We start from the raw sequence: 14945 nt of genomic DNA on the forward strand, positions 1-14945 counted from the left end.
CGTATTCTGATTAGATCGGGCGGTTCCACGGGTGGAAGTCCTTGCAATCGTTTCTCCCTCCTCTATTGGGAGAATCTCTTCTTCATCATCTCGCCGTGCAGCTATGGATCTGGTTGTCGTCATTGGAAGCGCTTGTCTGAGGAAAGGTGGCTCTGATACCAGTTTGATACGATCTTCTCTTTGGGGCTAAGGCTCTGATACCAGCTTGTTACGATCACACCTCTGTGCTATGGAGCTCTGATACCAGCTTGATACGATCTGGCACGGAACTTTGAAATTAGATCCCAAAATATGCTATCGTCGGATCGATGTGAGATTTTGATATGTTGTAGTCTCGTAAAAGAGCTTTCCAACAAATCTAGTTACAGGCGAATCGGAATTGGGGATCTCGAGATATCATTCGTTTAGTGGAAGAACGTCAGGATGCTCTATTTTGGATTCGTGGATGGAGGCACGAGATCCTAGATAATGGTGGATGGTGGTGGACCGGCGTTAATGTGGTGGTACCGGTGAAAAGTGATGGTGGAAGGGTTGTGGTTGATGGAAGGATTAGGGCAAGTGTTGGATAGATTGGACGAAGGGGGAGAAGAGGACCACCCCTAAGGGACTAGGGTGATTAACCGGACGAGGGAGGTTAGAAGCGGCGTCACCGGGGATTGAGAGAACGGGAGCGAAGAAGACGAAGGAGGCAAGGCAAAACTCAATCTCAATAATCAATAATGATTTTGGTTGCCCTACACATCCTTTTATAGGCTAACCAACAACTCACATTAACCCTAAAACACAATTTTCGCCGACCGCGTTCGAACTCGCCCGACCGCATTCGAACGCACCGAATTAGCTCTTCTGGATTTGCGAACGCAATGCAGGCATTCGAACGCGTGATCGAACGCGCCTGTCGGTATTTGCGAACGCGATGTAGGCGTTCACAGTGCGTTCGAACGCACCGCGTTCGAACGCACAGTACATTCTCTTCTCCACGTTCACAACCCCATTCACAAACCGCGTTCGAACTCACTCCACCCGCGTTCGAACGCGACTTACAGAAAACTTATTTTAATGGAAATTAAACACTAAAACATGAAATAAAAACACTCCTAAAGTGAACCCATGCTCGAGACGACGTCGGTGATGTCCGAATCGTATCACTCTATCTGTTTTATTAGTTATTGAAGCTCTCTTTTGTTCTTTCTAATATTGTCATTATCTTTGGACAATACAAAGAGATCTTAATATTAATGTTTGCTTATTTCAAGCTATTTTTTTTGTTTGTAAAGGATTGTGAAATTTAATTTATATTCTAATTGTCATGAGAATATTAAATTTGAGAATTGAAACTAAAATTAGTATTTAATGTTGGATGTTGGCGGTTGACCCGATCTAAATCCGAGGATATTGAATATCTCTTTTTTTTTCAGTACGTTGGCACTAAAATCTGTTGGGAAGTTTTTAAATATTCAGTTAGGCATATCGTCGAGCATAGGTCGAGCAGCCTAATCGTTGTGATGGCTCCACTTTTATTCTGGATCTCCTCAGTGCTCATTCCTCACCAGGCTTATCTCCTCCTTCCCACCACCACCACAAAACACACACATCTCTCTTCTTGTCTCTCTCTCTCTCTATGGCTATATATGAATCACAAAAAAATCTAACGTTAATTACAATAAACCCGGCGATCCCCTACAAAAATGCTCTCTTTCGCCTCTCCATCTCTTCCCTCCTCCTCCTGCGCCCGCTTCCGCTGCTGCGAGGACACCCTCGGCCGCCGCCGTTCACCTCCGGCAGTGGTGGCGGCGGCGGAGGAGGATGCCAAGTTGGCGTCTTCATCGGCGTCGGCCGCCGCGGCACCGTCGCCTCCACCTCGGCCGCGGCGAATCGTGCTCGTACGGCACGGGCAGAGCGAGGGAAACGTGGACGAGAGCGCCTACACCCGCGTCCCCGACCCCCGTATCGGGCTCACCGCAAAAGGATGGCTCGACGCCGAGGAGTGCGGTCGTCGCATCCGCCGCCTCGTCGACGACGGCGCCGGAGAGGACTGGAAGGTCTATTTCTACGTCTCTCCGTACCGCAGGACATTGGAGACTCTCCGCGGCCTCGGTCGAGCCTTCGAGCCCGAGAGGATTGCCGGGGTCCGGGAGGAGCCCCGGCTCAGGGAGCAAGATTTTGGTGCGTTCCAATAGAATTCTTTATCTTCTAATTATAAGAATGAAGATTGAATCAGCATATTGTGCTCCGTATCATTCTTTTTTATTTCCAAATTCCTATAGAGTAGGATCGAAGTCGAGCTAAAATGTTGGAAGTTTCTAGATAAAAGATTATATATAGAAATGCAAGTTTAGAAAAGTATTGGGATTTGTAGTGCTTCCATCTTATTTAGATTAAAAACAAGATTAGGATGGGAATGGAGTAGAGGGATAAAAAATGTGGATAAAAGGGGAAGTGTATGTTGCCCATCTACTATACGTTCATCAAAGAAAAAGATGGTCAGAAGTAGAGGAAGAGATTGGAGACGGAAGAGGGGATTCTGTTCATCATTTTCTGACTCATACCTGGCATAAAAATAGTTCTATACTTTGTGAGTTAATGTGAACTCAATGATAAGAGTTTTGGCTTCATGTTTGTATGTCAATTCCTGGTGTCGTGAGAAAATAGCTATGGCTGATCTGACCCATGGAATAAGGGTAGAATTATACCTTGAGAAGTAACTCTGAGCTTGTTTGCATCTAATTTTAGATCAGCAGCTTACAATCACACTCAGGTTTCCTGAGATTGAGACCCATTTTTCTTCAAAGGACATTTGTCTATCTTAATTCAGTCTGAATTTTCAGAGTTAGTTCCAAATAAGTTGCATTATCTTGTCCTCCAAAAGAAGTGTCGATATCAGTATATTCCTGTGCAGGATTTGATTTAGAAAGATTGGTGCACAAATCCTACTCATTCTCAACCTTAACTCATGATTGACGGATGACACTTAAGACGATATATTACAAAGTGGTAAATTGTGGTGATGTAAGAAAATTTGTTTTACCTTATCTACTTCTGCACCATCTTTTTGTTATAATGTATGTGTGCATATGTGGGCACTGATGACACCAACATAGAGGGTGGTTCATTTTGTGAGAATTGATTAAATATGGAGTGTTAAAAGTTTCTCTTTTGGAAGTAACTGTCTTGCATACAATTCTAGATTGTAATTAATAGACCTTTGTGCATCTTGGTATGTACAACCACTATTGGCAGCATATACTTCTTTTCAATCCTTGCATCTTAGCCTTACATTTTAGTTGGTAGTAGTTCCAACTTGTGGTCAACACTGATCATAATGGATAATGATTTCATTCTGTTAGTCTGATTAACTAATTCTTTTTCTCTGTATGAAATAGGAAATTTCCAGGACAGGGAAAGAATGCGAGTTGAAAAAGAAGTTCGACGTCGTTATGGCCGGTTTTTTTATCGTTTTCCCAATGGAGAATCAGCTGCTGATGTTTACGATCGTATAACAGGTGTGCACTCAAATTTATTATGACAGTTCTAGTATATACAACAGTTATGTTTACCAGTGGACTGCTTCTCTAAGCTCCATAGCTTCATATTTATGCAGTGTTACTGCTACAGGCTTTAGGGAAACCCTTAAAGCAGATATTGATATTGGTCGCTTTCAGCCACCTGGTGAAAGGACACCAAACATGAACATAGTGATAGTATCACATGGCCTGACGTTGAGAGTGTTCCTGATGAGATGGTACAAGTGGTCCGTAGAGCAGTTTGAGGGCCTGAGTAATTTTGATAATGGAGGAGCATTAGTCATGCAAACAGGCAATGGTGGAAGGTACTAACATGTTGATTCGTATGGATTCGACAACTTTATTCTATATTATTGTCATATTCCTTACATTGAAGATACCCCTTACAAATTTTATATTTGCACTAGAATCCCTCAAGGACCATTTTTCAACATTAATGCCCCTCTGGATATTTTTGTGGTCCATTAGTTTGATCTAAGGGATTTTATGGTTAATAAAATAGGAGTTTCCGAGATAGTTTAAATAAATAAAAACTCATTAATTAATATTTCAAAAATAGAACTTAATCTATATTACAAATAATTTACAACATACTTAAAAAACTGTAAATTACTGTTAGAATTTTATATTCAAACTATGAATTTTTTGTTTCATTGTAGATATATTTCGCATCTGAAGAAACTCCGAATATAAAAGTTATAGATTATGATGTCACGGATTTTATTCAATTGGCTTCATAATTTTTAGAAATCAGATGATTATCTTGTAAATATTTTTTCGAAATATGCACAATTGAAATTTCATAGATTAAGTACATAATTTGTTCTTAAACTATGAATTTTATACTTAAACCACAAAATTCTAATTATGTGAAGTGTTAGAAAAATATTAAAAAGATTTCATTTGACGTTAAAAAATTGTGAAACCAATTTAATAAACTCCGTTACATCATGATCTAAAACTTTTGTATTTAGAGTTTATTTAGATATGAAATTTATGTACAGCAAAACGGAGATTTCGTAGTTAGAAAAAATTCATAGTTTAAGTATGAATTTATCTTCATCTTCTATTTTGTATGTTGCTTCTATTTATTATTATAATTCCTTTTTTTCTTCTTTTTCTTCTTCTGTTGGTCATACTTTATTATTTAAAAAGTGATTAAAGATATTTGTATAGAAAAAAAAAGAGAAGGATTAAGAGATAGAAGAAGAACGAGCAGCAGAAGAAGATAATAATAATAATAATAAATAGCAGCAGCATATGAAGTAGAAGATGAAAAAAATAAATTGTTATTAAACTATGAATTCTTCATTTCACTAGAGATAGATTTCAAACATGAAGAAATTCAGAATACAAAAATTTCAGATTATGATGTCACAAATTTTATCTAATTAGTTTCATAATTTTTGGACATCGGATAAATATCTTTTGAATAATTTTTTAAAACTACACAAAATTAGAATTTTGTGGTTTAAGTATGAAATTCATAGTTTAAGTATAAATTTTGTACTTAAATTATGAAATTTTAGTTTTGTATAGTTTCAAAAACATATTTAAAAGATAATCATCTGATGTCGAAAAATTGTGAATAGAATTGGATAAAATTCGTAACATCATGATCTAGAACTTTTGTATTTATAGTTTTTGAGATTCAAAATCTATGATAGCAGAACAAAAAATCTATAATTTAAGTACGAAATTCGTAGTTTAAGTATGAAATTTTAATAGTAATTCATAGTCTTTTTTAGTAGATATTGTAATTTATTTGCAATATGTTACGAACCAGATCTGAACTGATTTGGACGTAAGAAAATTATGATATTTTATGTGGTGGTAGTCCCGTGAGTACAGTTCCAATGGTTCTACTCAAGGATGGCCGTGTCTGTCGGCACGCCTCGTGCCGACTAGCTCTTGCCGTGCCGTGCCGAGCCGTGCTGATCGGCATGTCTGCCGTGTCGATCCATGCCGGTCCGGCACGACCACGTGCCGTCCGACACAAGCTCGTGCCGGTCATATGCCAATGTAGAGACATTTTTTAAAAAAATTTCTATTTCCATCCATTTTTATCAAATCAACTTTACTTATTTTCTTAACAATAACTATGATATGACATGTGAAACCTATTTTTTTTTTAACTTTTTTTTATTTCCATCAATTAACTTTTGTCATTTGTCATTTTTGAAATAACAACTTATTTGTCATTTTTGAAATGACAACTTATTTGTCATTTTTTTAAATTGAAATGACAACTCATTTGCCAGACCTAGACAACCACAAAACTGAATTTATCAGAGACAGAAGAGAAAAAGGGACTATTTCAAGCTCAATATGATTACAGTCAAATAAGAGAAGAACTTGAGTTTATAGGTAGCAGGACATCAGGAGAGGTGCGCCCACAGGATGATATGAGTTCATTATCATTATCATCATATCAATCACACCTATCAGAGCCACAACACCCTTATTATACTCCATATCCACAATTTGTATATGTTTATGGTGTGTCTGTGCCTGTGCCAGTTGTTCCCGTACATATTCAATATTCATATCATATCATCGAAGAATTACAAAATTCTTATTTGTATGAAGACTATGTGAGATGTTATAACGAGTAATATTATCAATGGATGAGTTTTGAAGAATATCGACAGTATTTAACGCAACATTTCGGTGTTATTTTTATGCTAGCAAATGAAGTTTTTGATCCTCCTCGTCATTCTACGTTCAACTAGATATTAGTTTTAATTATTGAACTATTATCAATTATATATTCAATGATCAATTATGTATTGAATGTTATTATGTGTTCAATTATATTATGGAGTATTCAATCATATTATGGAGTGTTTAATCATTAATATTAATTTTAATGAATGTATTCAATCATATTATGTGTTGAATAATATTTATATTTAACTGTTGTTTTATCTTTAATAAAATAGGTTATTTACAAAAATAATCTAAAGATAAAATATTGTAATATAGATTTTAAATTTTAATACATATATTTAGACAAAAAATCAAATATTGACGTACCAAAGACCAAAAAATATCTCTAAATATCTTAAAAAATTTATTAAAAATATTATAAATGTGTGCCACTAGTAGGGGGGCGTGCTGATGGTGGCACGGCACGACACGTGTCATTGGCACGGCCATCACTGGTTCTGCTTTCACAAGAATCTGGCGTCTGGATGAAAAAATATTAATAAAATAGTAGAGCAAGGTTAAATAGGATAGAACGGTAAATAACTAGCGTTATGGCAATCATCAGAAGGTGGTGGACGGCCATGAGATAGGGTGGCTGCTGGTAGAGGAAGATGGCTAAGTTTTGGAAGATCAGAATGTTTCTACGGTTATGATCTACTCCTAGAAAGATAAAGACGATCTAACGGCTACGATAAAAAATAAAGAGAAAATAATAATTTGGCTAAACTCAGATTTATTCATGGATAATTATCAGCACATGTCTACTCCTATTTATAGGAGTAAAATCTCTAGCGGATCGGATCCACATGCGGATTATTCGATTTATTTGAAATTTAAAATAAAAATATAAAGCTAACCAACGATGGTCGTGCCGACCACTGGCCGACACAGAACTGCACGGCATGTGCCGCGGCACTTATCGGCTGTGTCGTAAGAGGAGAGAAAAAGTAAAAGATACTCACCTTGGAGATGTAACAGCTTGATAGATTTTGATAGAAAAAGTAAGAGATACTTATCGGCTGCCCGAGCTCTCGTCAAGTGCCCTAGCCTGAGGGAGGAGGAAGAAAGTATATATATATGTATAAATATATATATATATATATATTTATATTATATATATAAAGAGAGAGAGAGATAGGGGGGATTATCGGTTAAAAACTAACTCAAGTTGACTCAACCTACTCAACTAACCTAACCCACATGATTGGATCATAACATAATATAGATTAGTTCTACTTTTGAAACATTGATTAAAGAATTTTATTTATTAAATTATCTCTAATTAGTCTCTTATAGTATTAATTAAAGAGCGATTAGAGAATTGTATAGAAAGAAAAAGAGAAGATTAAGAGAGAAGAAAATAGTAGTAGCAAAAGAAGAGAAAAACAACAAAAAAAAAAAGAGAAGAAGAGGAGGAAGAAGCAACAGCATAAGAAGAAGAAGAAGAAAAGATGATACTAATTATTTCTCTCTTACATTATCCCATCGGTATTTAATGAGCAATAAATAACAAAAGGGCAAACTTGGAAGAAAGAATGAAAAAATCTCATTTGCAATGGAAACTAAAAACAATCCTGACTCTTAAAAATGAAAACCAAGTGGTTTTTGGTGCAAAAAACCCTTAGTGCAATGTCTTGTCTATATGTTGGCAAGAGATCTACTATCTGGAACCATTTTCACGTCAATTCCTTATTTGTTCATGGTAAATTTAATTGCTGCGTGTTCTTACAATTCCTTACATGTGAGAAACAAATAAAGCAGGTACCCTTCTAGAGATCTATAAGAGTCATGGTGCTTAAAAAATATTGATATTCCTAGGTCCACTCTTATGAGTTCTCTTTTTCTTTTTCTTTTTTTTTTACTTCCTAGATTTGGAATTTAACTTAGAACATAGAAATAAGATTGTTGTTTTAATTTCACTAGTAATCACCATTTCTCCCCTTTTTTCAGTGCGCTATACATGGCTACAATTCTTGCTTGCGTATCTTGAGATGTTTTGCTAGCTATGAGACCTTTTTTGTGGTCTGATGAAAATCATATTTATGTTTAAGTTGTAGAATCATCTCCTTTATATATTACTCTTCTATTTCAATAGGTATAGCCTCCTTGTGCATCATACTGTTGAGGAGCTTCAGGCATTTGGTTTGACTAAAGAAATGCTAGAAGATCAAATGTGGTAGGAGACAATACTTGTGGCTATTTTGGATTTTCTTCTTTTACCAGTCTTCGAGAAGCTCTAGCTATGCTGGTTTTCCTTCAAATATATCTAATTCTTTTTTTATTTGGCTGTCAATCCAGGCAGAAGACAGCGAAAATTGGTGATCTGAATTACAATTTCATGACAAATGGACAATCATTTTTCACACATTTTGGTTAGGAAGGCATATTTCAGTAGAAGAAGGTCTGATAGTTGAATTACTGGAAGCTTAAGCTAGCATTAACCAAACTCTCCATCTACACAGACTCTAAATGCCTTTATAACTCCAGGACATAAAGATACAATAATGAATGCCAGAGATGTGGAAGGAAACATAGTTTGGATTGAGATTTGGAGATGTAACAGCTTGATAGATTTTGTATTACTTTTCTATTCATTACATAATTTGGAGATGAAAAATTCTTTGCAGATGAATCCCAGTGCTTAGATTAAGTAGACTAATTGCTTCACGATCCTAGAATCTCTTTTAGTCCAGACATGACATGAAGACACTTGACAAATGTTAACATGACAGAACTTTGTGCATATTGATTGCAGCCAGGAATTTCAAGATACAGGTTGCTAGACTTATATAGAAGCCTTATGAATCTTTTCCTTTGGGAGTCTTAATCTTTTGTGAGAAACGGTGCAATTATTTCAGTACTGAATGTATATGATTTCAGCCATTTCTTTATTGGCTTGTTGATAAATTCTCCCATCTTTCTTTCCTGGTCCAGGTTTTCATTAATTTTAATTACAAGCAGACAGATCCACAAAATTTGGTAGTACCTTGAGTCTTGCCACTTTAATGATATTTTCTAATTCCTTTAAAATGAGTGATATATTTACTTAACTTATATTCTTCAATGTTCTGGTCATACAAATTATGAGCAATGGTCCTACTGCTACAAAAAGATAACCAAAGAGAGTTCTGTCACAGTATTTAACATAGTAGTCGTGCATTTGTGTGTCAATTTAATGCACTAACTACAGGTACTGGTAGAACTAGTTGAACCGAGCTCTGTTTGTTTAAGCTCGGCTTGAAATTAATTTTAAACTTTAGTTATATAATTAAGCTTAGCTTGTTTTATTTTTATTCGAGCCTATTTTAAAATTTTTTTCGAGCTTGAGCCTAACGCAGTAAGCATAATCATATTTCAAGAAAAGTATAATTCAAAATTAGATTTAAATTGGATCAAGTTCGATTGAGAGATTAATAAACTTACTAAGTGAAAATGCCACCACTATCAATTGATTAATGTCTGGAAGCGGATGCAGTGTTTCTGAAACGATTCACTTAGAACAAAGCAAAAGGAAAATAATTATAAGTGATTAATCCATGTATATGTTACAGTCCTAGATTTAAAATTCAATAGCAGAGGCAAAAAAAAAAAAACAGTAAATGATTTGTAAATTATACCAGCTATTAAGGCTATGGGAGACAAGTTCGTTTAAAGGTCCCGTCACTGGGATCCAAAATGTTCATATCATTTGGCTTTTCCATTTGTGTCCTGGAGATAAGACTAAGAATAAACTTTATGTGACTTTGAATTGAACACATAAAGAGAGAGAGAGAGTATATACCCATTATACAAACTAGTTTGTCTTTTTTCCTAACTGAAAGTTATAAACACGTATATATATATACGCTAGCTATCATATAACTAAGACACCTCACCGTCCTCCACTTTGGACCATTTGCAGCCCATCCCCATGGCCAGTAATAATTCTCCATCCAAAACATCACCAATTAAAGGACAACATAAAGCTCCAACCTCAATACCCTACTCCCCAAAATAATGCAACTGAACAAAAGTATTAATTGATTGCTCATCTACTACTTGTTCTTCTTACTCTTCCTCTACTTCTTGACGTCTAAAGAATGCAAACCTTCTCTTCTTTCCTACCCTGCCAAATCATGCAGCAATTGTACCCCCATCAAGTTCCTATAAGGAAGTGTCTGCTCCTCTCCATCTAAAATGGAGAACTGAGCTGATTGGCCGCCGTCCAAATGCTCGCCGGAGACCAGGAAGGAGTTCTGTGAGGGCGGCGCGTACGAGAGGCTCATGCCGCCTCCACCGTTCTGCTGTAGGCCTAACGACAAGAAGCCGCTGCCGCCTAAGTTTCGGTCATCATAAGTAGTAGTTCGGTATGACGGGAAGTCCATATCAGCCACCGCGCCGAAGTTGTCGGTCCTCTGGACATTGTGGATGTTCTTGTTGTTTATGTTAGAACCACTGTTGATGATGGAGGAGAGGGAGTCGCAGTTGGCGGAGAGCTGCGCTGGTGCTGGCTTCTTTTCAAAGGCAGGGTTGGAATTAGGGTTAGGGTTTTTGTTGGTGCTTCCCTGATGCTCAGATTGGTGATTGTCATAATGATCTTTAATTTCTTCAGAATACATCTCCTCTATCATTGGCTTCCACAACCTCACTCTTGCGTTGATGAACCAATTGGAGACCTATCATGGCAAACATTCTTTTGATAACATACACCTTTTCTTGGTAATAAAATAATTACTTATAGTAATTTATAGTTACAAACTAATATATAATGAACAACTAAAATTTAATTGTGAAAAAAGAAAGAAAGATGTTATGCATATATATATATATAGCTACCTGGCTTCTTGAAAGTCCTGTTTGTCGTGCCAAGATATGCTTATCAACATCACTGGGATACCTGTCGTCGAGGTAATTATTATGTGTGAGATGAATAAGAATTACATCTCTCTAAAAAGAAAAAATAATAAGAATTACATATCAAGCTGAATAAAAAGAATATATTAGTTTATTTACTTATCAGATAACAAATTCTTACTTTCAACTATTTCAGTCAAAAGTCTAATAACCAGGGATAAGTTCTCTTGAAACAGTAACACATCTATAAGAGTTTTAGTTTATTATCGTAGTATTCGATACCCTATGGAATATCAAAAACCATAAAAACTAATCCTAACTAAGAGCATGGTAACTATCTTGTGGCTTTGTAAGTCTGAAATTGGTAATCTCTTTGAGTAGATAATTTGACAACTTCTGTTGGTACTAGTCCTACGTATGTCAGCGAATCAAATAATCTTACATATCCATCTAACATCAGACTAAATTTTCTCTAATTGCTTCGTCTGTACAACTTAGAAATCTAACGATTTGTCCATTGCAAATAGAAAGAAAAAAAACTAATTTTTTTTCTCATTTTGCAAAATGTTACTCCTTTATACGTGTATTTTTGAGTTTCGAAGTTTGTATTTTGTGCTCCTACGTGAATTGTAATTAATTCTAAGGATTCCAAAGACTACAAGTGTTTACACAAACACATGTATGATATATGTAAAGCTAGAAGAGCAGCGAAGGTTACGGGTGAAGGAAATGCTCGAAGAGCCAAGCTCGAAGAACTGAGACGGCGCGTTCCGGTAGGCCTCTCTGAGGCCGCCATGGGTGGCTCTCCGTCATCCCTGTCTGCTGAAATACCTTCTGCTGCCGCAGGCACTGGTCGAGCATTTTCAGCCGCGGAGTCTCACCTCTCGTGGCTCCGGTCACCACCGTATCCTTGGTCCCCAAGGCCTTCTTCGTCTCCCTAATCTGATCGGCAATCGCATCTCTCAAGCATCGGAAGTGCCTCGACATAGCCCTCGATGCCAAGTTTGAGTAGATCGCCGCCGCTCCTCCCCCCGCGACGACCTCAAACGACGATACCACTGCTTTCATCTGCTGGCAGTACTTCCTATATCTCTTATCCACCTAAGGTAATGTAACAAAGAATAGTACTATCAGAAACCTAGCAAGCATTTCTTGATGAAAACTATTGTAGCTAGCTATATACATGCATGTGAAATCCTACGCTTAGGGTATTAGTAAAAAATGAAAAATCACTATAATAAGAATAAAGACAAGTGCAATTACATTGGTAAAGGAGGAGAGGGGGAATATGGTGGGATCCATTTAATGAGAAGGAGTGGAGAAAAAAAGTTGATAGACTGTAGATGCCTAAGTCATGAAAACGAATAGAGGTTTCTAAAAGTAAATGGAGACCCCAAAATCTATCAGTCGTCCCTACACTGCATCATCACAACTGTTTGAGGTAGCTCTGCCGTCTCACATAATTAAGACCCAGAACTAAACTTGATTACCTATGAAAAGAATATGAGGCACTACGGAAACTAAAGATGGAAGGATACTAGCTAATAATAATAATAATAATAATTACCTCTGTTAGCATGGTGAACAAATCAGCCTTTCTCTTTTGGAGCTCTAAGACGTTCATGGAGCTTAGAGATTGGTTCCATGAAGAGGAGGAAGATGATCCTGCTTGGTTTCCCTTGTGGGTAATCTTTGAGCTATTCTCCCCTCCTCCCAGATTGCACAACTCACTCAAGAGCTCCTGAACTGGGATCAAATACTTTGAGTTCCTCAACTGATAGGTGTACTGCTGTTGATAGAAACCCCTCCCTTCTTCCATGAGGAGATGCTCCTGATGAGAATTTGATGCTCTTGAGAGCAACCCATCTCTTGTATTATTCTGCTGAAAGGACTGAGGGAAGCCATAAGCGTTAGATGCTCTGGTATTGGAGAGTGACAAGGAGAGCCCTCCGGTATTGGAAAAGAGAGGCCTTGACACCGCATCGTCGACGTGCCATGGGCTGATCGCCGACGACTCAGTTGCCACGATAACATTCTTGTTAGGTATCTCAGAGAAGTCTCTTGGTAAGAAGCCTCTTTGTTGCTTGGATGGGAACCCTAGCATCTCCATGCCGGCTTGGAGGCCAAAGATCTCGTGGCCCGGTTCGAAACCTTGCATCGCCGGGTGGTGGCCGGAGGAGGGGAATTCGGCAAGGTGGGATTCATGGGCCATCATGTAGAGCCTCCAAGATGCATCACAGACTCGGGATTAAAATCCAAGCCCCAGAAGATATATAAGAGAAAGGGATGATGACTCCTGCATTAAATTCATAAAGATATATATCAGTATGAGGAGTCTCTTATGAAGGATATGGTAGTTGGCTCTGGATTGCTTTTGCCTTCGGAATTTGTGGAGGAGAGAGAGAGAGATAGTGATCACCAAGGAGATATCATTCACCCTAAAAGACTTGCACCCCCTTAACTAAGGAGGAGAGAGAGGAGGAAATAAAAGGAAGAATAGCAAAAAGGAATATGGGATGTCTATTTAATCTCTCATTCTTACTCTCCACTTTTAATTTTCTCAACTCTTCAATAATGGAAAACTATATTAAATTCTTGTTATGTTTGGTGAAAAGGGTGGCTAGCTGCACTGGTATTAATTGACACGAACTCACACTTCTCCATGGTGTTTTTATTTTTATCTTCTTTTTCTTTTCTTTTCCTACCTTCATATCCAACTTTTTCCCAGATGAAACTTTGTTGTCTCTCTCAGTTTCTGCTGATCAATGGAAGACAGAGATGGATTGATTGGCCCTTTGGAGATTGATTTGTGCTCCTGGTGCTCATCCAGCTAGTACCACCAAAAGCAAAACTAAAATTAAAAGCTAAAATTTAGAGAGAGAGAGAGAGAGAGAGCAATATTATTCTTAAAGTAGGTGCTGGGAAGCAACAAAGGTGGGGAAGTGGTCCTATGCTCTCAACTAATAACCATTAAAGGGCGAATTAAAGCAGGCTGAGGAGACGTAGGCATCATGGGACCGCAATCTCTCTCTCTCCCTGTCTTCTTCTCCTTCTTCTGCTGTCTCTCCTTATCTTATTCTTCTCTATGTTCCCACTAAATTTATTCTTATTTTATAATCCTAAGCAGTATTTTACTATTGGAATCAATCCTATAACTCCTTAGTTTTGTCTACCAATTTTACTAGAGTTGGTTGGTATATTTTATATTTGTTATTTATAATACTTACATTTTGGTGGCCCTCCCATGAAGAGCAGATCCTCTGCGGCGCGGGATGCAGGAATATTTTGTAGACAGAATAGTTCACAGTTAGCACTCAAAATTTGCTTGTGTTTTTCTCATTTATTAAATGAGCGAGTCAATCTTTAACGAAATTTTGAACTGAACACGAGTTATTTACAAACAATGAGCCGTTGACAACCCCACTTTAGATGAAAATCACTTTACCTCTAAATTTTATTATGTATAAAACTATATTCTTGAACTTTTAATTAAATTATTATTATTATTAGATTTTTGTCCAAAATTATATTATTTGATATGAAAGTCTAGCAGTTCGAATGGTTTTGTTGTGGTATCCAAACGGCTTGAGTCTGATTTCGTTTAATTTTCATAGTTTGTTTTGGTTTAGGGTTTAATTTTTTTTTTCTAATTTGATGAACAAGATGAAAAGACTATTTATATGGTCTTTTAGTTATGTATTGGGAATTATTATTTTCCAAACATAGTTTGCTTGAAAGAGCTCTTAATCTTAGGTGTATTTCTTCCTTATAATGGTTTACCTAATTTGTATCTCTTTGTATCCTTCATTGAGTAATTAATACGAAGTCATTATGTATCTCATAAGTTTATCCGGAGGGGTGACCGTCTCCATCTCAATT

General features: G+C 37.0%; 2 protein-coding genes across 7 annotated transcripts; one reads left to right on the plus strand and one right to left on the minus strand.

Moving 5' to 3' along the window:
- The first annotated feature begins 1481 nt into the window (after nucleotides 1-1481).
- On the plus strand, nucleotides 1482-8859 carry LOC140788049 (phosphoglycerate mutase-like protein AT74). Of its 4 annotated transcripts, none has more exons than XM_073137143.1 (5): nucleotides 1482-2166; nucleotides 3384-3503; nucleotides 3586-3829; nucleotides 8329-8409; nucleotides 8532-8859. In XM_073137143.1, the coding sequence occupies exons 1-5, from the start codon at nucleotides 1689-1691 to the stop codon at nucleotides 8608-8610; spliced, it is 1002 nt and encodes a 333-aa protein (XP_072993244.1). In that variant the 5' UTR covers nucleotides 1482-1688; the 3' UTR covers nucleotides 8611-8859. The 4 variants fall into 4 exon arrangements, with proteins under 4 accessions (XP_072993244.1, XP_072993245.1, XP_072993246.1 ...); XM_073137144.1 differs by having other exon boundaries at nucleotides 1557-2166; nucleotides 3616-3829; XM_073137145.1 differs by lacking the exon at nucleotides 8329-8409 and having other exon boundaries at nucleotides 1557-2166.
- A 1017-nt stretch (nucleotides 8860-9876) lies between these two features.
- On the minus strand, nucleotides 9877-14024 carry LOC140789277 (homeobox protein BEL1 homolog). Of its 3 annotated transcripts, none has more exons than XM_073138918.1 (5): nucleotides 13772-14024; nucleotides 12634-13362; nucleotides 11785-12167; nucleotides 11049-11109; nucleotides 9877-10888 (listed from the first exon to the last, which is right to left on the minus strand). In XM_073138918.1, exons 2-5 carry the CDS (start codon nucleotides 13279-13281, stop codon nucleotides 10334-10336), a joined length of 1647 nt encoding a protein of 548 aa, XP_072995019.1. In that variant the 5' UTR covers nucleotides 13282-13362; nucleotides 13772-14024; the 3' UTR covers nucleotides 9877-10333. The 3 variants fall into 3 exon arrangements, with proteins under 3 accessions (XP_072995019.1, XP_072995017.1, XP_072995018.1); XM_073138916.1 differs by lacking the exon at nucleotides 13772-14024 and adding an exon at nucleotides 13445-13628; XM_073138917.1 differs by lacking the exon at nucleotides 13772-14024 and adding an exon at nucleotides 13486-13596.
- Between the last annotated feature and the right edge of the window lie 921 nt (nucleotides 14025-14945).

The sequence above is a fragment of the Typha latifolia genome, chromosome 5 (genome assembly GCF_019914945.1).
Source record: "Typha latifolia isolate L0001 chromosome 5, TyphaL0001v2, whole genome shotgun sequence".
NCBI lineage: Eukaryota > Viridiplantae > Streptophyta > Magnoliopsida > Poales > Typhaceae > Typha > Typha latifolia.

Coding starts and splice junctions, on each gene's coding strand:
- LOC140789277 (XM_073138918.1), bottom strand. CDS start 13,281: ATGATGGCCCATGAATCCCACCTTGCCGAATTCCCCTCCTCCGGCCAC. Junction 12,168..12,633: donor TGTTCACCATGCTAACAGAG/GTAATTATTATT, acceptor ACATTACCTTAG/GTGGATAAGAGATATAGGAA. Junction 10,889..11,048: donor CAGGACTTTCAAGAAGCCAG/GTAGCTATATAT, acceptor TTGCCATGATAG/GTCTCCAATTGGTTCATCAA.
- LOC140788049 (XM_073137143.1), top strand. CDS start 1,689: ATGCTCTCTTTCGCCTCTCCATCTCTTCCCTCCTCCTCCTGCGCCCGC. Junction 3,504..3,585: donor TGTTTACGATCGTATAACAG/GTGTGCACTCAA, acceptor TAAGCTCCATAG/CTTCATATTTATGCAGTGTT. Junction 8,410..8,531: donor ATGCTAGAAGATCAAATGTG/GTAGGAGACAAT, acceptor CTGTCAATCCAG/GCAGAAGACAGCGAAAATTG.